Source organism: Armigeres subalbatus, chromosome 2, assembly GCF_024139115.2.
Source record: "Armigeres subalbatus isolate Guangzhou_Male chromosome 2, GZ_Asu_2, whole genome shotgun sequence".
Taxonomy (NCBI): Eukaryota; Metazoa; Arthropoda; class Insecta; order Diptera; family Culicidae; genus Armigeres; species Armigeres subalbatus.
In genome coordinates, this window is record NC_085140.1 from 182,904,741 (window position 1) to 182,931,329 (window position 26,589).

At 42.8% G+C, this 26,589-nt stretch overlaps 1 protein-coding gene across 2 annotated transcripts in view; it reads left to right on the forward strand.

The window, feature by feature from the left end:
• LOC134211354 (uncharacterized) overlaps positions 1 to 26,589 on the forward strand; it is a 339,309-nt gene that overhangs the window by 158,781 nt on the left and 153,939 nt on the right. For both annotated transcript variants that reach the window (XM_062688139.1, XM_062688140.1), the window contains exon 2: positions 6,348 to 6,506. In XM_062688139.1, the coding sequence (XP_062544123.1) occupies positions 6,362 to 6,506 (145 nt within the window). In that variant the 5' untranslated portion in view covers positions 6,348 to 6,361. The remainder of the gene's footprint in view (positions 1 to 6,347; positions 6,507 to 26,589) is intronic.

The following is a 26,589-nucleotide window of genomic DNA, read 5'->3' on the forward strand; positions in this document are numbered from 1 at the left end:
TTCTTCTCCGACATCACGAACGTCCGCACTTACCGCAGTGCGAATATTGAATCCGACCACTACCTCGTTGCAGTATGCCTGCGCTCAAAACTATCGACGGTGTACAACACGCGTCGAAGTCGGACGCCGCGGCTTAATATCGGGCGGCTACGAGACGGTAGACTAGCCCAAGAATACGCGCAGCAGCTGGAAGTGGCACTCCCAACGGAAGAGCAGCTAGGCGCAGCGTCTCTTGAAGATGGCTGGAGAGATATTCGATCCGCCATTGGTAGCACCGCAACCGCTGCACTTGGCACGGTGCCCTGGATCCGAGAAACGACTGGTATGACGGCGAATGTGAGCAGTTAGTGGAAGAGAAGAATGCAGCATGGGCGAGATTGCTGCAACACCGCACGAGGGCGAACGAGGCACGATATAAACAGGCGCGGAACAGACAAAACTCGATTTTCCGGAGGAAAAAGCGCCAGCAGGAAGATCGAGACCGTGAAGAAACGGAGCAACTGTACCGCGCTAATAACACACGAAAGTTCTATGAGAAGTTAAACCGTTCACGTAAGGGCCACGTGCCACAGCCTGATATGTGTAAGGACATAAACGGGAACCTTCTTACGAACGAGCGTGAGGTGATCCAAAGGTGGCGGCAGCACTACGAAGAACACCTGAATGGCGATGTGGCAGACGAAGATGGCGGTATGGTGATGGACCTGGGAGAACGCGCGCAGGACATAATCTTCCCGGCTCCGGATCTCCAGGAAATCCAGGAGGAGATTGGCCGGTTGAAGAACAACAAAGCCCCTGGGGTTGACCAACTACCAGGAGAGCTATTTAAACACGGTGGTGAGGCACTGGCTAGAGCGCTGCACTGGGTCATTACCAAGATTTGGGAGGAGGAAGTTTTGCCGCAGGAGTGGATGGAAGGTGTCTACAAAAAGGGCGATAAGCTGGATTGTAGCAACTACCGCGCAATCACATTGCTGAACGCCGCCTACAAGGTACTCTCCCAAATTTTATGCCGTCGACTAGCACCAACTGCAAGGGAGTTCGTGGGGCAGTACCAGGCGGGTTTTATGGGCGAACGCTCCACCACGGACCAGGTGTTCGCCATTCGCCAAGTACTGCAGAAATGCCGCGAATACAACGTGCCCACACATCATCTATTCATCGACTTCAAAGCCGCATATGATACAATCGATCGGGACCAGCTATGGCAGCTAATGCACGAACACGGTTTTCCGGATAAACTGATACGGTTGATCAAGGCGACGATGGATCGGGTGATGTGCGTAGTTCGAGTTTCAGGGGCATTCTCGAGTCCCTTCGAAACCCGCAGAGGGTTACGGCAAGGTGATGGTCTTTCGTGTTTGCTATTCAACATCGCTTTGGAAGGGTAATACGAAGAGCAGGGATTAACACGAGTGGTACAATTTTCAATAAGTCCGTCCAGCTATTTGGTTTCGCCGACGACATAGATATTATGGCACGTAACTTTGAGAAGATGGAGGAAGCCTACATCAGACTGAAAAGGGAAGCTAAGCGGATCGGACTAGTCATCAACACGTCGAAGACGAAGTACATGATAGGAAGAGGTTCAAGAGAAGACAATGTGAGCCACCCACCGCGAGTTTGCATCGGTGGTGACGAAATCGAGGTGGTAGAAGAATTTGTGTACTTGGGCTCACTGGTGACTGCCGAAAATGACACCAGCAGAGAAATTCGGAGACGCATAGTGGCTGGAAATCGTACGTACTTTGACTCCGCAAGACGCTCCGATCGAATAGAGTTCGCCGCCGTACCAAACTGACAATCTACAAAACGCTAATTAGACCGGTAGTCCTCTACGGACACGAGACCTGGACGATGCTCGTGGAGGACCAACGCGCACTTGGAGTTTTCGAAAGGAAAGTGCTGCGTACCATCTATGGTGGGGTGCAGATGGCGGACGGTACGTGGAGGAGGCGAATGAACCACGAATTGCATCAGCTGTTGGGAGAACCATCCATCGTTCACACCGCGAAAATCGGACGACTGCGATGGGCCGGGCACGTAGCCAGAATGTCGGACAGTAACCCGGTGAAAATGGTTCTCGACAACGATCCGACGGGCACAAGAAGGCGAGGTGCGCAGCGGGCAAGGTGGATCGATCAGGTGGAAGATGACTTGCGGACCCTCCGTAGACTGCGTGGTTGGCGACGTGTAGCCATGGACCGAGCCGAATGGAGGAGACTCTTATATACCGCACAGGCCACTTCGGCCTTAGTCTGAATAAATAAATAAATAAATAGTCATTGGTATTAGATGTTGCATAGTAGCATAAGCTTTGAAAATCAGTAGGTGATTATTAAATAAATTATTATTAAATATTTTAATATTAAATAAAATTTTGTGTTACTATATGGAGTTTGTTGATAAATAATAATAATAATATATAAAACTTAAAATGTCACTATCTTGTATAGCAAAAACACTATGCCCCCCACAACCCCCCCAGAAAGTTTCTCACCCAGGATTAAACTTATGATTTTATCATCATTTAGTATTCAGTTAATAACTCCGAAAAGTGTTGTATGGCGGACTTCTAGCGCTATTTCCCCTCTACAATTTTGTCTAAGGGTGCATTGCTCTATATCTAAAATTTACAGCGTGAGACGCTAGTATCATTTAACATACTAAATGATAATGACACTTATTATCATTTAGTATATTAAATGATACTAGCGTTTAACGATGTAAATATTAGACATATACCAATGTACCCTTAGACAAAGTTGTAGAGGGGCAATAGCGCTAGAAGTCCGCCATACAACTCTTTTCGAAACTCTGCCTCTGGAATGAGTTATTGGCAAACTACTAAATCTAGACCAACATTTGAAAAGGGCGTAACAGCCAAAATTTATTCCTTTTGATTCTTTGTCTACATATAAAGCTATATATGTGGACAAAGAATCAGAAAGAATACATTTTGGTTGCTACGCCCTTTTCAAATGTTGGTCTAGAAATGATAATTAAATGATAAGTTCAACCCCTGTTCCCACCCGAGAACATCCTAGACCGGACCGAGAATCGAACTCGCCACCTTCTGATTGGCAGTCCTACGCCTTTGACCAAAGATGTTCGATCGGATTAAAGTCGGGAGACTGTGCTGGCCACTCCATAACCTAAATACGCTTTTTCTTAAACCACTGCGAAAGCAGCTTTGATGTGTGCTTCGGATCTCCGTCCTGTTGAAACATATATCTGCTCCCCAACATTAGCTTCTGTGCAGAAACTGGTAGATTTCGTTTCAAAATGTCCAAATATTTAAGCATACAGCCATAGATCCCCACACCATGACTCTACCGACAGAAAAAAAGTTGTTGGTTGAAAAATCAATGTTGGTAATCACCTCCGCCATGCTTGACTGTAGGCCGCAAACACTCCTTTTCATGCTTCATCCAGCTCATTACTATTTTCTTGGTATACCATACCATACTTTGGACCCAAATAGCATTACTTTCGTCTCTTGTCCGACCAAATCAACTTATTCCAGTCATTACATGACAATGAAATGTGGTCCTGGGCCCACTTCAATTTTCCGACCGCGCAAATCAGAACTAAAACCCGGATCCGCATTTGATACGAAACTTGTTTTATCGCGTACTAACTAATTTACTTTCGGATCGCACAAAAGCCCCGAAACGCGTCCGATATGAAACACCATCAATCGCGAACTCAAATCAGAAAGGGAAGAGCCCCAAAACGCCCCCCGATGCAAAACGCCTTTTGTGGTTTCCCTCATATTTACCGTCATTAATATGTCCGTAACAAAACTAGATCTAAAATTATGTAGGATAGGCGAAGAAAGTTTCAAAATAGTGCATGGGAAGGTCGGAAAAACCGAAAATTTCCACATTTTGAAGAAACATCTAACATTTTGGCGAGGCAAAACGCCCTAGTGGCAATAACCTACAAAGTACTTGCGTCTCCACGGACTATCCATACTAGAATGCTGATTCGCCGACGCGTGGTACTTTGTTCCCTAGGAGCCGCCAGCTGAAAGGCGTTTTGCCTCATGAGTTTTCCGGCAACAAAATATCACCACTTTTTTGAAATGAGAATATTATCAATATGATTGAGATTTTTGACAATTTTTAAATGGCATCAACTAGCTATCTTGTTTAACTGATGCATAATGTAAAAATACCCATGAATAACGTTACAAATAAGACAATAGAGCAGTGTTTGCTTAGCTAGGGCATATTGCTCCTCCTTCCCCAACTAAGCAGCCGGATCTCGCGAAAGTTCTGCGACCGACACGAAACATGTTTAATCGCGCACTCCAATTATGCGCGGTCCTAACCTTGAATACATAAAGTGCGGTCTGCTGGACGAACCAGACGAAAGAATTGACCTTCTCGACCACTTCTCAAATAAATAGGTGCGGATTGCGCATAAAGTAATTACTTACCTTTCTTGCGACCATGGGGTCTGTCGTCTTTGCTTATGCTGTCAGCTCGCCGTTGAGTCATCTGGGTCTGCTTCAACGATTTTCTCACACGGAAAACGATCGAATTATGGATTCGCAATTGTTTTGTAATCCACCTGTGGGACTGGTCTGTGATCTCAACGACCGTCCCCATATTTCATGTCGAATCACTTCTTGTTTTAGAAACATTTTTTATATCAGTCAACTGTAAAAAACTTTTAACAGGTATAACGCTCAATCTTTTTTCTGTAAAGTTGAATCACGAATGAATCATGAGATTCAAATATTTTTCAATTGTTTTGGTGTATGAATGCGTCATTTTATTTACGGATCAATCCACTTTGCGATTACGGCAGCAATATAATTATTTCATTCAATTGAAAATTTTAAAAACATGAATGGGATCACTGCTGGGGAAACCAGTGCGTTTGTTCTCTTTTGCTCAAGTTTTAAACTAGAATAGTGGTCAAAAATTTGGAATGAAACTGAATCACTACTGATTTCAATCCTAGAAGCCTACCCGGATAAAAATGTACCATTGGATCAACAGTATAAACAATTAATTTGCCATAACAATATACAATACACAACAGAGTATATTGTTTTTTTTTTTTATGGTTGCGTACTATGGATACAATACGTTAACATATTACTCAAATGTGACTATACTTTCAATTGTTTCTAATTCGTTCGAGAACAGAAGATTTAATTATTTAATAATTTTCGAAAAAAATGTTTCATAATAGGTATGAAAATATTTGACTGCTAGCGCCAATTTCTGCAAAATGCATTTTTTTATATTTCATTTCTATGGTTGCAACTGCAATATATTCTATATAGCTATTTATTGTTTTGAAACGTAGTGTTACAATACAATGTATTGTTCTTTTTAATTTTTATTCGAATAGAGTTGCATTTGCAAATTTACAACATATTTGGAAATTTGATCAGATAAGTCAACACAACAAAAATTAGAATATTCAGCTCAAACGTAATATCTGCATTGGTGTACGTCAGTGAGGCGTAGTATTTATACGTCAGCAGAGATCACGCAGAAGCTACAAGTATTGATTAACCGATGTCTACGTTTTATACCTGGTGACATCACAATTAAATGCTAAGTTCCATAGACAATCGCAACAAAAACAATACGTCAAAAATGAAGGTGAGTCGGCACCACATTACGAAAGTGCGGGGACGAAATCTGCAAGCAAGTATCGACTGGAATCCAGCTAGGATTGCACGTTTTTCGAAAAAATATCAATACTGCTGGAGGTGCAAAATCGATATTGCGATACATCGACATCGGATTGTAGCTGATATTTGTTATTTTTATTGCTTAGAGTGGTTTTCTAAGTAAAAATATCGGAATCCGACATCAGCTACAAAACATCGATACGATCAAATATCGATCATCAAAAAATCGATACAAAATATCGAAGAATCGAAGTGAAAATATCGATACTCGATATATCGCATCGGTATAGCCCATTCCTAAATCCGGCAGGACACCGCAGCAAAAGCAGACCCAGAGGCTCATTGCGACAAAGTTTCAATGAAGAAAGATAATTGATAGGAGTCTGGCCTGGGCCCAGGTCAAGGCGAGCAGTCGTCCTGGTAGAAGATTCTTTTACGTTGACTAATAGAATAGTACTCATGAGTGAGAATTAAGAACAATATTCTGTGAGATTTTATAAAATTAATTATGAAAATTTCCGCAAAACGAACGTATGAAAATATTGCCACTCCAAAGAACACCGCGATTTTCAGACCAGCGCACGCCTCTACCTAAGCTTTATACCGAGCTTATACCTTATATCTGTCTATACCAATATCTACAACGAGTGTACAAAACCTAATTATATTTCTCTATCCCTATTTCCAGATTACACCGTCAGGATGAAGATGTCAAAGTTATCCAATCAAACCAATTCGCAAGACCCGCAGGCGGTGAACTCGCGAGTGTTTGTCGGAAATTTGAACACATTTCAGTGCTCCAAGACGGACGTCGAACGGATGTTTCAGCGCTACGGACGTTTGGCAGGTGAGTTTCATCAAAGCTGTAATAATAATAAGGCTCCCGAACATACACACCGAAGGGTCTGCCTCTGATGCCTGCAATCAAACGCAGCCAGCGGCAGCAGATCGACTTTGTACCCACCGTAAACTGCTCCTCCCTGACTGCACCATTTCCGATGCACTGTACGGCGAATCAACTCAACTCAACTTCCCGCACAGAACTCATTCCAAACCAATAAATGAACAACAAAAGTTGCCAACAAAACGCTTGTTAATTTATGGCTCTTCTTCGCAGTGCAGTGAAAAACTTTGTAACTAGTTTGTAGAATGAATTGAACCCATTTGTGCTGCCGGTTCGGCGACGACCCTTGATGCAGTCGGTGCCAAACAGAAGAAGCGAAATTAACTCAGACAGTTTGATATAGAATCGATTCCCCTACCTTTGTTCTGATTTTTTTCCGGAATACCACTATTAGCCAGGCAGCGAAAATCAGTGACAAATGTTGGGAACTGTGAATAATCAAACATAAATTCGATAATACTTAGTCAAATCAAATTTGAGACCATGAAAATAATATCATAGTTTGATGTTACTCATCTGTTGCAGCATTTTACTTAACTTGAGTTGCTACAAACAATGCAGATACAATTTTACTGCTAGGGCTTACAGCTGAGGTCGGAATATGTGTACCACTTACATATCAAATGTGTAGTGAAAAATAAAAATGATTCCACAATGCCAACACATTCTTGTTGTGAAACCATTTGGATTTAAGCCGTTGAGTTTCCATTCGCATGCCCATAGCGCATCTCTCGCCTACTTCCCGGAATGGAGCAGAACGAAAAACCGAGACTCAGTCAAGCAAACGTGAAATCAATTTACTACATCAGCAATGAAGCGCACTGATTCCATCCATACCTCAGACGCAGACCAACTCCAACTCCAGGTTCGAGAACCTGGAGATCCCGGAGGGCCGGGAAGAATAGAGAATGCAACTTTTTCATTCCGATGTGCAACTTTCCCTACATATATGTGTGGCGGTTATTCGGAGAGTTTCTTATATTTCACATCTTGGCCTCACATATCAGAGCGTCGTTCGGGAAAAGTTTTCCTCCGCAACTCATAACCGCCCGTACCGGTCTGATATGCCTTTTTGTCGTCCCTCGTTCATCACTGCCTCTCCCATTGCGAAACAACACATCAGATAAAACTGGAAACTATACACTTTCCCAGGTGCTATAACTACCCGCTTCCACATAGCTAGTTGCATGAGTTAGGTGTCGGGAGTTGTTCTGATTTTTCACTTCGTGCAAGGATTAGGTCTGGAAAGTAAAAAACACCGGCGGGTAGAGGAAAGAACTTTATTGCATGTTTTTAATTACACCTTACACTATGTCTATCACCTGTTTCAACAGAAGCATGCCAATTTTGTTCTGAACAGAAATGCAATGAATTGCTGCGAAAGTCTTTAAGTCAGAGTAATAGGAAGTGGTAATTTATAGGAAGGGTGCACAATACTCTAAAATTTATTGCTTTCCACCGGATAGCGTGTTGGACCGATTCTATCAGTTTGTGTGTGTGTCGTGAATGTTGAGCTATTTGCTTTATGCTTGATTAGGAATACAGCGCAATAAGTGATGAACCAGTGGCTGGGTTCGTTATCCTGTGCGTTCTATTGTGTTAGGCTTCATGGCTATGCGGTTTTCGTCATGAGTCGCCTTTGCGTAAGAAAACTTTTATTATTGCGTGTTTGCGTAATGCCAAATTTCCTTCTCATTGTCTAATGCTAGATGTTAAATATTTCGCTGGTGTGACCTCTAATCGCAGATGGTAATGCTGTTTTTTAATCAATTTTTAATTGACTGTTGTGCTATCAAAAGCCCTGGAAGGCCAGCATTTGGCTAATTGTCTGTAATTCACATCAAGTAACAAGGCAGTAATATTTTGATTCTACTCTATGCTCTATCAAATTTCATTGGAAGCAAACATATTCAACGAAAAATTTGAAACAAATTTACTCTCCTAAGTTGATTGCAACTGTGTTCGGAAGTTTGATCTGATTTTCCATTCGAATCGGCTGATGGTTTTATCAGAATTGAAAGGATTATTATTTTTATTTGTTTATTTTCATTCCATACAATAGCTACTTTACCCTTTCAAAAAATTCATGGCGATTTTGATTAATATAGATTTTCTCGTACGCCGATATAGTTCCGTTGTAATTTGCATTTTATTGCTCCATTTACAGCAATACAGCGCGTTGAACGATCCGATTACCATAAAATAAATATACAATGTAGATTTTTTCTCGTCGCCCCCAAACATTCAATTTCAACACACCCAATCGACCAACCAACCAACCAACCAGCTGAAGCCAGAGCCAGACCAAATGAAGTATTGTGTTTCGATGGAACAATTGAACAAAACATTTCATGCAATTCAAATGATCGCACGCATCGCTCATTCATTGCACGGTTTATTCATTGAGCAGAAAATACCGAAAAAAATGAGAATGGGAAAAACTTGGATTGATTCGCCTAGTGATGGAAATACCTTTTCCGTCGAAAGGATAACGACCACCAAAAATCAGTTCTTCAAATGGAAATCATACTCAATTTTCAACCATTGAGATTTAATGAACAAGAAGACCTGCATGTAATTCTGCAGGCAATTTTCTTTCCCTGTCGCTTTCTTAAAAAATATTAAGGTCTGGATGGAGCTACCATCTTATTGATATAAGTAATGATAAATAGTATAGAAAAATCAGTCAACTCGAAAGTTCGAAAACTATTGTAGGTTTTGCTTTGAGACGAGATGATGACTAACTCGCGAAAAAAATATAAAAAAAAAACAAAGGAGTGTTGCAGCTTTAAGAGAAAGGGAAGGCAACGAGGATAACTTCAAAATTGATTCGGCACTCTGGTAAAGCTTCTTACTTAAACCTCATGGAGGACAACCTATCCTGCATTAAAATAAAATCGTGGCGGGACTATGTGAAAGAGTTTGACCATCTCTTCTCAGGCCACTGCGTACTGTGGACCTTTTCAAGGATGTGGTAGGGTTTCAAAGTGGGCACTGTAAAACTTTTATGTAAAAAAAACTTCATGCAAGCAAGCTTGAAAAAGCGACAGTGTACCACTTAAAGCAAAATATCCCAAGTCCTAGTGTTGGGACGCCAAACAGACCTAACACAATGGACCTCCGGCAAGATATGAGATTTGCGTAGTTTCAATAAGCCGCATTAAAAACCAATTATTATGAACGGCATAAGAGATAATACGACTCGATACAATCGGCAACGACCTAGGTGACGAATAAAAGATAACGATTGGAAGCTTGGAATATGGAAATGCAAGTTGTTACACTTCGCAGGTTGGGATAGAAAAATCTATTATAAATTACATTTCCCCAACTTTTATGTCCTAGCGCTGCCGTAAATTTGCTGTACAGGACAGAAAGTATGGAAAAGCGGCTACCTACTACCAAATCTGCGGCGCCACTAATGACCTAAGAACCGGCTTCATAGTGCTGGACAAGATACGCCAATTGGGTGGCAACCATTTAACGCAAGGATGTGCAAGTTGAAAAAGGCCGTTTCTTCAACTAAAACATCATCAACGTGCACCGACCATACGAAGGGAAACCCAAGGACGAGCACCTCCCAGTATTGTGCCTTTGAATGAGACAATTCAAATGGAAAATGCTAAAAAAAATCGAGATTGGTTTTCTCACTCAAAGGCATAATCCTGGGAGTGCCACGTAGAATCCGGCATCTTTTTGTATCCTGGGTCAGTCTGATCACAGCTGGAGTAAACGTACGATGAATTCTAAACAGTCTTTTAGCACAGAACCTACGATCATAAGCTTTCAGGAGCTCGGTCATAGTAGCCATCGCGATCGGTTATGTTTTGTGTTTGGTGACGTTTTAAAAAAAATCAATTTCATCTGGTTTTAGCTGATAATTTTCAATTTGATTCAGTGAAAGTGCACAGATTCTTCACATTTCAGTAGCCACGCAAAAAAAGATCGCGCATCTGTTCCGTAATTTAATTATTCTCGCGTTGATGCATCTTGTCTAAAGACCTCAAGGCCACTAATCTAGTCCGGTCGTAGTATGTAACCAATTCCCAGCTGGTTTGTAGTGCTTAAGTTGCAGCGCAACACCCGCAGTAGTAAAATTCTTCTTTATTGTTTCATTTTCTGTTCTACAATTATTTTTTACGTGTACAGTGCTCGGCCGGCTTGGCCCTCCAACTTCAATTTTAAATTTTTATGTTTACATTGTTATTTAAGTGTTAATATGATATATCATGACGGCCTTTAGGAGGCGCTGGTGTGTTTTTTTAAAATTTGATTAAATTTGATAACCTAACTACTATGTACACTAATATTTACAATAAAAAAAAATTGATAACCTAGATTGGAACTAGCGCCCTAATTGGAGCCTGATCCGAATGCAAGCAACGGACCCTAAACTTTTCTTTACACTCACCAAAGCGTTCATGTAAGGTTTTTATTCCGGCCAGACGGTGGACCTCGGATATTCTTGTCCTGGGAGGTGTTGAGGATCATCCTCAGGAATTTGTTTTGGACCCGTTGAAGTTTGAGGTGGTGGGTTTTAGCGCAGCTCTCCCAGACCGGCATGCCATATTCGATCACAGGGAGGATGATTTGCTTGTAGACAGCAAGCTTATTTTTCAGGGACAATGACGACCGGCGGTTGATCAAAGGGTACAGTAGTTTCAACAAGACGTTACACTTTGTCACCGTTTTGTCAACCTGCTGCCTGAAAATAAGCTTGCTGTCGAGGGTCAAGCCAAGGTAGCCGGCCTCATTGGCCCATTCCACAGTCGTGCCATTGAGGATGATTTTACAGTCCCCAGGCGGAACATGGTTAGGAAAAAATGATGACCTGGGTCTTCGCCGCGTTGATACAGATCTTCCAGCTGGTGAGGTACTCTGTCAGGGCATCCAGGCCTCGTTGGAGTTTTGCCACTAGCGCTCTGATCACTCTACCGTTGTAGACGATGGAGGTGTCATCTGCGAACAGAGACAGAATGCCGCCTTCTGGAGGTTCTGGCATGTCGGAGGTGAACAGATTGAAAAGCAGGGGCCCGAGGATACTGCCCTGAGGGACGCCTGCGACGATGTTGTGCGCATTGGAACTCGCTCCGCTGATTGAGACCCGGAATGTCCTTGCCGACAGGTAATTGTTGATGATTTTCACCAGGTAGCTGGGAAGATTGTAGCGTTGTAGTTTGTACACCAGGCCATCATGCCATACATTGTCAAATGCCTTCTCGACATCGAGTAAGGCCATGGCGAATGTTTTCGAGACAAACTTGTTCCGTCTGAGGACGTTGGTAACTCGGGTCAGTTGGTGTACAGTTGACCGACCGCGTCGGAAACCAAACTGTTCCTCGAGCAGGATGTTGAGATTTTCGGCAGACCCAAGTAACCGGTGATGAATGGCTTTTCAAATAGCTTGGATAATCCTGAGTGAAGGCTGATGGGACGAAAGCTTTTGGGGGAGGAAGGATCCTTCCCAGTCTTTCGGATGGGATGACTTTCGCTGACTTCCAGGACGATGGGAAGTAGCTGAGCCGGAGACACTGATTAAAGATCAGCGAGAGGTGCTCAAAGAACGGAGCACTCATGTGTTTGAGCTCGAGATTCAGGATGCTGTCGAAGCCTGGGGCCTTCATGTTCTTCGACGATTTGATATAGGCCGTCAATTCGCGAGTTGAGATCTCCAACTCCTCCGAGAAGTCGTTGGGAATCAAATGGATGTTGTTAGCATGCTCGTTGACGGCTGCTTCGTGTGGACTGACGATGTTCTGCCCAAGATTGTGTGAGCTGACGAAGTGACGACCTATTTCAGCGACCTTCTCTGCAGGAGTTATCAAGCGATCCTTAGAGCCATTATTGTCTAATGGGATCAAAGGTGGAATGGGCCGAGGCTTGGATTATAAAATTTTGGTCATTTTCCAAAACGGCTTAGCACAATCTAGGAGAGTGCGGATCTTATTCGAGAAGTCGTTATTTTTGAGGTCCACCATTCTGGCCTTGATAATTTTGTGATTCGATTGCAGCGTGTTTTAAGCTCAGGCAGTCCAGTACGCTGAAACTGCCTGCGAGTGACATTCCGCAATCGAATCAAATCTTTGGTGAGTGTATCGATGTTTAAGGAGTTGCTTACCTGCCGAGCCGTCGGTACGTGTTGCTCTCGGGCCGCCTTGATCGCCTCCTCGATAGCGCACAGCTGGCGGTCGATACTTTCCGGCGTCTCCGGACGCACCTCGTAGTCGACGGTGTTATCGACGCACTGCTGGAACCGCTGCCAGTTCACTCGGTGGTAGTTCCGCCGTAACTGCTGGTGCCGATTGACCGAGGAGCCTAGTTCCGCCACCAGCGGATAGTGATCCGAACTGAGCTCCTGGTATACAACCGGCTGCGAGACGTGGTCACTCAGGTTTGTTATGTAGAGGTCGAGCGTTGCGTGGGCACCGGACCGACTCAGCCGAGTGGGGGAATCCGGGCTCAGGATCGTGTAGTGGCCTTCCTCCATGTCGTTGCTCCAGATGGTGCCGTTTCGATTGCCGCGACTGTTGCCCCAGGCTTGATATTTGGCATTCAAGTCGCCGGCAATGATATACTGGCCTTGCCTCCGCGTCAGCTTGACGATGTCCTCCCGAAGGGCAGCCGATGATCCATCGCCGGCTTTGGCCTGCGTTGGACAGTACGCCGCGATTAGCGCGATTGTGCCGACCGAAGTGGTGATTTCGACACCGATGGCCTCGATGACACTGAGCTGGAAGCTTGGAAGCAGACGACAGTTGATGTTGTAGCGAAGAGCGATGGCCACACCACCTCCCCTGGTCGGCCGGTCGAGTCGCACGATGCGGAAGTCCGGGATGTTGATGTTCACCTCCGGTTTTAGGTGCGTTTCGGTGATGAACGCCACGTCTATTTCCTTCTCCTCAAGGAAATCCATCAGCTCAATTATTTTGCTCTTGAGCGAGCAAGCATTCCAGTTGACCAGGCCCACCCTAGCAGCCATTTTCAATGTTGAACATGCCAAGAGTGAAGACCTGGTCGAAGCGGGTTTTGCAGCCGCGCAGTCGAGTGGCGAGCTGCACGAAGATCGGCATCAGTTGTTCCGGAGTGTACAGCGGAGCAGATTCTTCCGATGGGACGGCTTCGTTCTCCGACTGCCGACGGGACCCAGGAGTAGGGAGCGGGGGCCATTCGCTGGTGGATGGTGCCGACGATGTTATAGCTTGGACCGATGCCGCTGCCAGTCGCTTGTGCGGCTGTAGCGGTGGGAGTAACGGAATCACACGACGGGGAGCCTGGATAGCTGGAAAGTTCACCTCGTTGATTACGGGAACACGGTTCTTCTTCGGAATAGTCCTGGTGGAAGCCTTCTTCCGGATTTCCAGGAACTCGGCTCGCTTTGGGCAGCCCTTTGTGGTGGCGCGATGTTTGTCGCCACAGTTGGCGCACTTGGGATCGGCCACCTCCATTTTGTCGCACTCGTCCGTCGGATGGGGTTCGCCACACTTGTTGCAGCGCGGCTTCATGCGGCAGTTCCTGGTGCCGTGCCCGAAATTGAAGCAGTTGGTGCATTGCGTGACATCGCGGTGCACTGGCCGATATCGCTCCCAGTCAACGACGGTGTAATTTATAACGCCGACCAGCTTCAGGTCCTTCCAGGTAGTGGAGCCGTGCTCCAGATGGATCAGGTAAAGCTGGTCGCGATATCTCCTCGCCTTGTCGTGACGAGCGATCTTGTGGACGGCTACTGGCTTCAGGCCGCAACTTTCAAGCTCTGCTTGGAGCTCTTCCTCCTTCATGTCGTGAAGTCCTCGCAGCAAAGCCTTGAGCGGCTTCGTGCCGGGGTGGTCATGAGTATAGTACTCATACTTGTGGACCTCAAGGAACTCCACGACGGATTGATGATGGTCGCTGTTGGCCGGCATCACTTTCACGCCCTCGCTGAAGAGCCGAAAAGTACATTTCAGCCCCTTAGCGATCAGCTGGCGAATTTTTGGGCGTAAATCCGGCGGATCGCCCTTCACAAACACGGGCGGGCACTTCTCCTTCCGCTCCGGTTGCACCTGCGGCAGCTGCGATTGCTGCTTCTTCCTCTTTTTCGGCGGATTGCCGGCGTCATCAAGCGGCAACGGCGAGAACACGTTGCTCTGCAAAAGCTGCTTGGAGGAGTTACCCGCGCCTCCAAGAGCAGTGCGCTTAGGCACTTTTCCAGCGACCGAATCGGCCACCGAGTCTCCCATGACGGGTCCGGGAGAAAATAACGCCAACGCGACAAGCGAAAACGTAAACAGCGAACGAACGAGAAAAAAACACTTCGAAAAAAAATGCTCGAGCAAAAAACACGTCCGTACGTGTTGCTGTCTCGAACTGGAATGATAGCCCTAGCGACGCAACACCCGCTTTTCCGTACTTACTGTACGTTCAGCAATTTGGTGAGATCCATCCAATATTTTACTTTTAATGCTACAGCTAACCAGCGGACTGTTAGACTTTCACGCGATTCTGTGTCGGAGCCTGCCGTGCTCTGTGTGGGAGTTGGGCATGTGATGAATTTCTTGCAAGATTGTAGGTCTGATACAGTATTTGTACAAGAGTCTGGATATTTCGCATGTGCCAGGTTTTCAGATGGATTTAAGTGGGTTCTTGTTCGGAGTTTGGGGGGGGGAGGTCTGAAGGACGTTGGTTGGATGTATTTATTGCAACTATATGTGGATGCCACTCAATCATTTTCTTCAATAATATGATATGCAACAAGCATATGGTTATAGATCTGCCCCTTTACAGTATCAATATCTGTTCCACCCCTTTCCTACTTTGTATTTATTATATATTAATTTTATTTCTTGTAAATTATTGTCATCATACCACATTTTTTTCTATTTTTTTCTGTGTTTTATGAGTGAACTAGTCGACCCGGCAGACGTTGTCCTGCATAGTAGGCGGAAATGCGCGTTGTGAACTGCCCATGTGAAGTTTTCATACGAATCTTCATTTTAGTTTTTCACGATTCACTCAACTTTACTTATGATTTTCATATAAAGAACGTAACTGCTGAAGGAATGAAGAAAATCCATCTGGCCGTTTTCGAGTTATGCGGATACGAACACAGACCATTTCATTTTTATTATATAGATACATCATCTAAATAGAGGATCGAAGTGTTCCGCGTTTCAGTAATGACGTGTTTTGTTTTTCTCGCACTGAATTTCAACATAAATCGCTTTATTTTTTGTGTATGGTTTTGGTTTAGACGCAACCGTGATCCGGAAAGGAAAAGTAAGTAAATAAAAAAAAATGGATTTATAGATGCAGTTTGTTTTATAGATGACAATCGGAAAATTGATTAAAGTGAGGGCGTCTCCTGTCATATTTTGTTAACCATGTAGAACGATCGCGCGATCATCGGAATGCTTCGTTCTGCCTTGTGCGGGTGAGTTAATTAATTAGTAAATAAAAATCAGGACGCCTCCTATCGTGTTTCGTTGAGCACGCAGAACGATCGCGCGATCATCGAATTATTTGGTTCTGCTTTGTGCGGTCGATAGTTCAGTTAATTAGTGCGCGTTCGATTGTGTTTTTGTTTAAGGCTCTATGAACCGTAATCAATCCGATAATGACGATGATTTTATTCGAATCCGCACTAATACTACAGTTTTGAACTAAATTCAATATTTTGGGACTATTTGCCGACTTACCTCCATCATTGCATATTCTTTACATTTTCATATTAATTTTTAACGTATCCAAACTAATAACTACTGAGGAATTTGTGGAAAACGCTGAAAACTGCTTTTTTCCTAGGCCGACATTCGTATTTTTATCGAACGCATACTAACTCCAAAAGTTCGGAGCATACACATACACACCAACTTGATTTTTCACTTGCACTGTGACAGCGCTATAGTCGCGATACACGGCTTTTTCAAACGCTTACGGTTACCTGGGAAATCTACTGCTGTGGCTAGAGATCACAATTCAATTTGGATGACCCAGGATCCCAAAGCCATCTGACCATGTTTCTTGATCTTCAGGAATATGTTATGGATATAGTTTAATACATATCCAAGCTTGGAACGACGAAAAAAGCTAGTGTCGTTGTGCTAGATTGCAAGTTTTGAGCTCAAGGATGGTTCGGATGACCCAGGATATCCCAAAACGATCTAACCATATCTCTTTGTCTTCTGGAATATATTTTGTGACGACATATGCAAGCTTTTAGAGACAAAAAAAACTAGTGTCGTTGCTGTAGATCGCAAGCTTTGAACTCAAGAACGGTTTGGATGACCCAGGTTATCCCACAACCATCTGATTATGTCTCTTGATCTTAAGGAATATGTTATGGACATGGCTGAATACATATCCAAGCTTGGAGCGATGAAAAGAGCTAGTGTCGTAGTTATAGATCGCAAGTTCTAAGCTCAAGGACGGTTTGGAAGGCCCGGGATATCCCAAAACGATCTAACCATGTCTCTTTATCTTCTGAAATATATTTCGGGCATGGTTGACTACATATCCAAGCTTTTAGTGCCGAAAAAAGCTAGTGTCGTAGCTGTAGATCGCAAGTTCTGAATTAAAAGACGGTTTGGATGACCCAGGATATCCCAAAACCATCTGAACATGTCTCTTGATTTGCAGGAATATGTTATTGACATGGTTGAATACATATCCAAGCTTAGAGTGACGAAAAAAGCTAGCATGGTAACTGTAGATCGCAAGTTCTGGACTCAAGGATAGTTTGGATGATCTAGCACATCCCAAAAAAAATTTGTTCAACTTGTTTTGTCATTTCTCCATTATTATTCACGAAAACAAATGGTATCTATCAAATTTACTGGGTAAAAATTTGTGCCTGAAAGGTTAAACGGTTAAATCGTCATTAGCATTGAGCAATTCGCACAAATTCGTAGGTGGCACAAGCCAAGACTATTGTATGAGAGTAGCATCACTTTCATCCGATACCACAGATATTGATTTGGGACTAATCACCATCTCTTAGATGGAAGCAATGCGCTCTCCAATAGTCAAGATCTGTCCTGCGTTCTTGCGAATGCTGAGAGAGGGGAAGGATGGTTAGTTGGATACCCAGAACTCTACGACCTCTCATAGGTGTCACGGTTTCGGAATAGTTAAGTGTGGAAGGTTATAACAGTAGGAATCGTTTTTGGTAGAACGTGAAACACAGAAAGAACTAGGATACAACTACAAAATAGGAAATGGACGAGTCTGGAATTGAACCCACAACCTCCTGCTTATAAGGCAGAAGCGGTAGCCACTAGACCACCGAGCACGTCGGCGGCGTGGTTGGGCGTGAGCTGATTGCGGATTTCTTCGGGAGCTTCAAGGAGTTGGGGTAAATTCCTCTGCGAATTCCTCCAACAGTTTCTTCAGGAATTCCTCCGGGAGTTTCTCCAGGAATTTCTTCTGAAGTTTCTCCGGTGCTTCTCCGGAAACTCCTCGAAGAATTCCTCCGGACGTTCCTTCAGGAATTCCTCCGGAAATTCCTTCGTAATTTCCTCCGAAAGTTCCTTCTCGAATTCTTCCGGAACTTCCTTCACGATTTCCTCAGGAAGTTCCTCCAGCAATTCCTCCGGAAGTTCATCCAGCAGCTTCTTCGCAAGTTCCTCCACCAATTCCCCCAGAAGTTCCTCCAGGCGTACCTCTGGAATTTCTTCCAGCAATTCCTCCGGAAGTTCCTCCAGCAAGTCCTCCTGAAGTTTATCCAGGAATTCCTCCAGAAGTTCATTCGGATGTTCCTCCAGGAATTCCTTCGAAAGTTCCTTTAGAAACATCCTCCAGGGATTCCACCGGAAGCTTCTTCAGGAATTCCTGGAAAGGCTCCTCCAGGATTTTTTTCCGAAAGTTCCTTCAGGACTTCCTTCAGAAGTTTCTGTAGGATTTCCTCTGGAAGATCGGATGACCAGAAGTTCTTCCAGACTTCCTTTCTAAATGCACATGGAATTCCTCTATACTCATCTTCCATCCGGCTCTCAAAAATTCTACCAGAAATTCCTCTAGGTATTTTCCCCAAAATGTTTTCAAAAATTCGGTAGAAAATAGTTTAGAAATTCTTCAGAAGTTTCTTCAGAACTTCTTCTGCAAATTACTAATAGAGCTCCTTCAGAAATTCTTTCCACCATTCCTACATTAATTGTTACAAAAATTTCTATAAAAACATCTTTGGAAATTCTTCTGAGAATCCACCCGGAAATTTCTCTTGAAATTATTTATTGAATTATTCCCGATAACTTCCATGGGAACTTCTTCAGAAACGATTGATTTCATTTGGCCGCAGCAGTTGTAATAAGTAGCGTTTGCGCTCCTAAATCCAGTTAACCGAAATGTCGGAGCAAAAAAACGTATTTCATACTTTTTAAAACTGCTATTAGTTTCAAACTTCAAACTTCAATCTCAAAAGTACAACTTCAGTCATTAACAGTCATCTTCAGAAATTACTGCCGAAATTCACATAAAAATTCTCAAGGTACTATATCCAATAGTTCATCAAGAAATCATCCAGATAATTTTCCTGGATTTTTTCTGCTAAATTCTGTCAGGAACTACCCCAGAGTATCGTAAAGAATTTACCCTGGAAATTCTCCCAATTGTTCTTCCACGAGATCAAGCTTAATGCTAGATACAGTTGCCATCCAATGATTTCGATTTGAAGACTTTTTCGAAAAAGAGAATAAATTCTCCGGAGCCCTCCTTAGCCATGCGGCAAAATACGCGGCATCAAAGCAAGACCATGCTGAGGGTGGCTGTTTTCGATTCCCGGTCCGGTCTACGAAATTTTCATGACTTCCCTGGCCACAAAAATATCATCGTGATAGCCTCAAGATATTCAAATGCAAAAATTGTAATTTGGTTTAGAAACCTGCAGCGAGACGGCAATGTCGTAGTGGGACATGTAACGCCAATTAAAATGATGCATGTTTTCTTGGTATAGCTGTAGTATAGACTGTAGGTAACGCATTGGAACAATATCGCATTCCGTCTAGAGCGTGTTTGCGGTGGTCGAACACAAAGCTTTGCCAAGTTTATTAATTTGATTAATAACAAAACAAATATAATATTTACAGTAATAAATTATGTATTGCAATTAATAAATTAATAAGACGTTCTTGCTACAATATGCGGCATTATATAGCTAAATCCTCATTCAAAAATTCTTATTCTGACAAATGAAAATGCTCTGATATTTTTTTCGGTTAATTGAGAATGTATAGTGTAGGATTTATTCTACAGTCTACACACTTTGGAGAACAAATGCTGCATTGATCTGCATTGAAAGAATCGTGCAATAACAGTTTTTGTTGATTCCTCGGAATTGTGTAAAATGGATAAATTAAGTTTCTCAATCAAATAATTCAATTGTAACTATCTTTGCTTTAATAATGTAACTACATTCCACAAACCTGTTGTGTCAGACGTTAGACCCGACACCTACCAGTCCTATCTATGACCTCTAAATAGAAGATAGTATTTTCAATCGGTTCCGTTACCATTCTTGTAAGAAGAATAAAAATCAACAAACAAAAAAAAAACTCCCCGAAAGAACAGATCCAATCCTGGGGTAGAATATCTCCAACTGCTCCAGTTGTCGCTGCTGCTGCTGCTGCTACTGGTGATGAATTACAACACCATCAAAATTGCATCGCCCTCGGGGCCGATATCAGTTACCAGTCAGGCCAGCCAGTAGTCGCCGGTTGGTTGGTTGCCGATGAGTGGTGAACATTCATTTTTTAAAACAGAACCGGAATGTGATGACAGCAAAGTCCCGAGTTGAGATGTGTGAAATAGGTTGGACGAACACAGGATAAAAAAAAAATCGTGCAATGGAAAATGAACGCTCGGGATTGCAATTGTCGTCGCCGTCGTCGAGTGAAATGGTGGGGGGGAAAAGAGCAACGCTCAATGGTGATGCACGGATTTCGTGATGGATCATGGTAGATTCAGGTGGAGCGGGGAGGAGTGGGATAGATGGGCGAAAAATCCAATTTCATCGACTGAATAATTCAGCCATGCGAACGCGGTTCTTTTCGCGTTATGCCAGGTTGGGGTAGGAGATCGCTTGCCCCTTCTTTGCCAGTCTAAAATTTTGTGGATGTTTGACAGCGACGCGCCGGGGACGGCATGCGGTTCCCGTGATTTTGAATTCCGGATGGCTGTCGCTTGGTCAAGCGACAGATAGTTGAACGCTGAACAACCAACATGATAAGAGGGATAAAATCTCGGAAAATAGGGACTTAAATGATGCATTTTAACGAATGCATTGATTGGCATGTTCGAATCATGTACAAAACGCTCATAAGACCGGTGAACAGCGGTTGTCCTCTACGAAAATTAGGCATGGAGGACCATATTCGAACAGTACTTGCAAACATTTGAAGCTTTGGAGCGATGCGTGTTTAGGACCATCTTTAGCAGTGTGTAAGAGAATTTAGTGCTGGCTAAGGATGAAACATGAGCTCGTCCAAATCAAGGGCAAATCCAGTATCCAGGAGGTAGCTAAAGTTGAAAGGATAACAACACTGTAAATATGGTACTCGCTTCAGATCGAGTTGGAACAAGAAGACTGGGAGTGCCGCGAGCTTGGTGAGAAAATCAGGAGCAAAACGAAATAGTGAGTGCGTGGCGTGCAAACATTTCGACCAACTAGCCTGTATTTTTAAACTTGATTTTTTAAAGTTATACATATCAATTTATACAGCCTTATAAATATTTTTATACATATATTTTTTTAGCACAAATCTATGCAGAATACACTTTTAGCGTACTCATTTCCAAATCAGTGACGAAATCCAGATAGGCGTTCCGCGTTTCGCAGGACGCTTGCTGGTCACATTTGCCAAATGACCAAACGACTTTTTAGGCCAAATGACCAGTTTGGTCTAACTGATATCGAAACCGGTCGTGTTGTCTTCAGTAAGCAGAACGACCGGTCGGTCACCAAAATTTTGTTCTGCTTTATACGGGTGAGTAGATCAATCAGAAAGTTAAAATTTGTATCGAGTCCGGTCGTGTTTTCTTCAGTAAGCAGAACGATCGGCCGGTCATCAAAGTTTTGTTTTGCTTTGTGTGAGTGAGTCAATTAGAAAGTAAATATTTACACTCCTGGCCAAAAGTTTGGGTTAACCCTCGAAAAATATAGGTAAAAGTTTTTGGCCGTATTTTCGCCACCTTACATCCGATTTCGGGTGTTTTAGCTCAATACAAAGAATATAGGTAGATCTTGCACCGTAGGTATTCAAAACTAACAATTTCAATTTTCATTTGCTAAAATATTACATTAGGATACACATTTTTCTTATATTAATGTTATAACAATATGTTCATTTTTCTCAAAATTGAGCCCACAAAAATTTGAAATAAAGAGTGGACGGAACCCAGTTTTAATCATTTTTGAGATGCATTGATAAAATTTCGACGAAAATGTGCATGGTATGCATCGACTTTAAGATTAAAATTGGATTCCATTCCACTTTTTATTTCGAAATTTTATGGGCTCAATTTCGAAAAAAAATCAACATATTTTTACAACATAAATATAAGAAAAGTATGTATCTTAAGGTAATATTTTAGTACATAAAAAATGAAAATTGTTGATTTTAAATTCATGCGATCGAAGATCTACTTATATTCTTCGTATTGAGCTAACAACACCTGAAATCGGATGTAAGACGGCGAAAGTACGGCCAAAACTTTTGCCTATTTTTTTGGAGGGTGAACCCAAACTTTTGACCGGGAGTGTATATCGAGTCCGGTCGTGTTTTCTTCAGTAAGTAGAACGATCGGTCGGTCATCAAAGTTTTGATCTGATTTGCGCGGGTGAGTAAATTAATCAGAAAGTAAATAAATTGTATCGAGGAATAGCCATCGAGCAAGAAAGTGCAGTGCGTGCTCTAGTCATCGGGAAAAGAATAAAATATCTATTTGGTATTCGGTGGCTTTTGCACATGCATTGCGCTTTGCTCCGGTCGAAACAAGTTCGATCTTCTATAGCTTGCAGTAGCCTATCAGTTGTACACTGCCCATGATCGCATATTTGTAACACTCGCATTTTTGTTCATTCTGTAGAAAGCCTGTGAATCGTCCAGAAAGCTCAATTTACTGCATCTAATCCCACTACAGTAAAATAGGTTTTTCTATCTTGCTTATCTGTGGTAAGCTGGAAATTATTGAGTTTGTGGGGAGGATTGACGAACGATTAACAAAATAAACCAAAATGCAATTGTTACAAATATGCGATCATGGGCAGTACAGCCAGTGCTAGGAAACTACTAGCTAAGGCAGGGGCTGATATCAGCAACCCTCAGGTTCAACCCTGATTTTTTCCCTTCTTTTGTTGTAGCAACGCCTTCGCAACGTGATCAAACCCTGAACCGCGCTGGCTATCAAGATCATCATCAAATGCTCAAATGATAATATCTTTTCAGAGCGCTCTTTGGTTAGGGATAATATCTTTGCACAAGCAAAGATAATATCCTGTGCTCAGATGATATTGCAATGCCTGATGAAAACTAATATGGGAAACTAAACCTTTTATTACACTGGCTACAGTGCCTCCCCTCCATACGCTGGCGAAAAGAGAACCCACATAGCTGAAAGCAACACAACCACAATCAGAATAATGTTAAATTCAACCTCGCCATATAAACTGTCATACAAACCTGAACCTTGTGCACGGTAAGCATCTATTCAAACCAGCCCAAACCATCGGATGACACCCAAATTATAAATCACAATCGACTGAGCGTGGCGGAGCAAAATTATTTTTTGAGCCACCCTAATTATTAGTTTGCTGCTGCCGGTGCCGTTGTTTACATTCGCTCCGCGATCAGTTTTTAATCGTTTTTTCGGGCAAAAATAGCAGTTTATATTAAGTTTTCGGTTTAAACAAGTGACTGATTTCGAAAAGTGATGTTTAATTTGCATTCCATCAACATTTCGGGCTCCTCATATGCGGAGAAGTGAGTGAAAACTTGATTTTTTCAGTGCACTTTGAGAAGAAGTGAAGTGCAGTGATAAGCCCACCAAATCGCGAACGGCTAATAAATTGGCACGAAACTGCTGATTTATGATATTATTCGAGCTGAAATGCATAAGACTCTTTGGATAAACATGTTCATTATCACGGGAAGTGAATAAATATGCTGTGAGCAGGTTAGTAATTTGAATATTAAACTTTTGTTCGATGCTGTTCGATGCATTCGAATGTTGGTGGGAGAGGAGTGCGGGAGGTGTGGGGTTGGCCCGTGGAAGGTCCGGTGCCATATTGGCGGCCATCGTGGTACTCTTCCAACTATGTCCTTAAACACACTTATTGCGCAGTTCACAGTCAATTGGAATACACAGTTTGAAACAGCAACCCTTACAAGTGTGATCTGTCAAAATTTTGTTGATCGCTTGACAGGTTGAAACGTCAGCCCTTTGTTATGGTTCAAATTCAATTAGCTTTGCTTGATTTTTGTTCTGATTCCTGCACACAGCAGTTAGGAATGGCCAACGGAAACGTTATTTCACGAAATGTTCAACATAAGAGAGCTTCGGCAAATACCAAGTTTCATTGCCTTCACGGCTATTATTTTCTCGGCCTCAAAAGAGCACAGCTGGCAATTATTTACCAAAAAGCAAAACGACTATCAGCAATTGGATTTCTGCTTATGAAGAAAACGGATTAGTGGCCCCAAGCAGCGACAGCAGATAAACTGAAAATTTTCCGCTGAACAGCGACAATGGATTCTTGGACTCTATCAGAAGAACCCAGTGCTATATCTGGATGAATGTCGAGACCTGTTCCACTGCCAGTTTAGCAAAAGAATAAGCGCAGCAACGATTTGCAGAATCCTTCATGCGGAAGGACTGACCTGGAAGGCGTTGGAACGTAGGGCGATACAGATAAAGGAAGAGGAGATACTGCGATTTTGTTCCGAAATGAATTCCTTTGATTGGGATATTTATATGCTTGTATTTCTGGATGAAGTATCCTTGGACAACAAGGGTGTTTTAAGGAAACGGGGATATGGAGTGAAAGGAAAAAGATTAATTTTTAGAGGTGAGTTCGTAAGGCGTCCAAGAGCTTCATTTTTATGTTTCCTCGGGCTCCAAGGAGTTCTTGACAGCTTTGAAACTGCGGGAACATTTACGCGGGGAATATTTTTTTAATGTTGCCGCGAATTTGCTCTCCATAACGATAGAGTTCACCGTTATCCCGGATTCAACTCAGTTTGGATCATGGATGGCGCACGGATCCACTGTGATCCAAATATAATATTATATTTGCGATCGATTGGGATTATTCCTGTATTTTTACCTCCCTATTGTCCGTTTTTTAATCCTGTGGAGTTAATTTTTGGTATGGCAAAATCCCGGATCAGAAAAATCTACCCTGAAAATTCCAACGCCAATATGTCTCACCTTGCATTGGAAACATTCATGGGCTTGCGACACTATGACTGTACGAGTTTATACAAAAAATGTGGTTATTCTTCTGGTGGATCATTCGATCCGTCAGGTGGAATGTGGAAAAGTTCCATTTCCCTGAACATGGATGACGCAAATGCCAACACAAATCCACAAACAGAGTAATTTCAGATATTTCTCGGGTACTTATTCAAAAGGACGTATGTGATTTTGTAAACAAAGATTCAAACGTCGATTTGTCCGATCTGATTGCACTCCCACGCAAACCAACACCACTAACAGGTAGCCGAAGCCTCCCCCTATCTGTCTATGGTGATGGTTTGCGTGGGAGGGCAATCAGATCGGACAAATCGACGTCTGAATCTTTGTTTACAAAATCACATACGTCCTTTTGAATAAGTACCCGAGATTTGTTTTCCATCAATTACCTATTCAGAATAAATAATAATCAATTACGAATCGTTTTTTATTGAAATAAAATCTTATCCAATACATTAAGCTCGATCACAAATGGTCAACACCATCCATATCCGAGACATTCTCAGCTAAAGAACGGCTAATATCATCTTCCTCTGCTGTCATAAGACGAGTTTATACAATCCCATTGAATTCCACCACTTAATTGTATCTTGACAGATACGTATTTCGACCTCAAAAGTAAGGCCGTCTTCAGTGTCTCGTACTTGACTCGACTTGACTCGAGTCGAGTCAAGTACGAGACACTGAAGACGGCCTTACTTTTGAGGTCGAAATACGTATCTATCAAGATACAATTAAGTGGTGGAATTCAATGGGATTGTATAAACTCGTCTTATGACAGGTGAAAACATTCCACTAAAAAGCTCAAAATAATTTTCTTATCTTCCTCTGGTTTAATGGAATCCTGCATGGCTGTAACAATACCAGTGTTGGTCGAGCATCTGACTTGTAGCGCTTGAATCCGGTGCTTGATACGTCCACCTAAGGTTAGGAGTTCGTTTACCTCATTCTCCAACGTTGAAAGGTCTGTTGTGAACGCTTCATTGATAGTCTTAGCAACCGACAGCCCACTGCGAGCGCTTTCCAACTGCACTGCCTTCGAGATAGGAACCGATCGAAAAAAATTGATGATTGAATACGGCGGTAGTTCATTCATCCGACGCTCACGTTCGTGTGCAAGAACAGAGTGTATATAGTTCGCCCAAATTTTCCAGGAGCTTGCATGCCCGCTGAAGTGAGCACCATGGATATCTTGAAGTTGCTTGGCCAATGCAGTTAGAGACTGATTGGTGGGAGCTCCCGCTCGATCACTGCTCTGGAACCGAATCAACTTCTTATCAACTAATTCCCACAGCTGCTTGTTGAGTACATGTGAACATGTACACGAATTTCCTTAGATCGCCAACTGATCAGTAGCTTGCTGTCGACTTTATCGACATTGACGCGCCTACAATTTACATGGTTTTGCCGGTAAACCAACTTTTCCAAGTCACCAAATGTTGGGTCGGTATTCATCCCACAAGGGACTTGGGTTTCCTTGTCCTCCTCGGAGATAACTTTTTGCTTAATAACAGGTCTTTCAATTTTCCCTACTCCATGCAAAATATCCGCAACGGTATCACCATAAATAATCTCCGATGCAAACTTG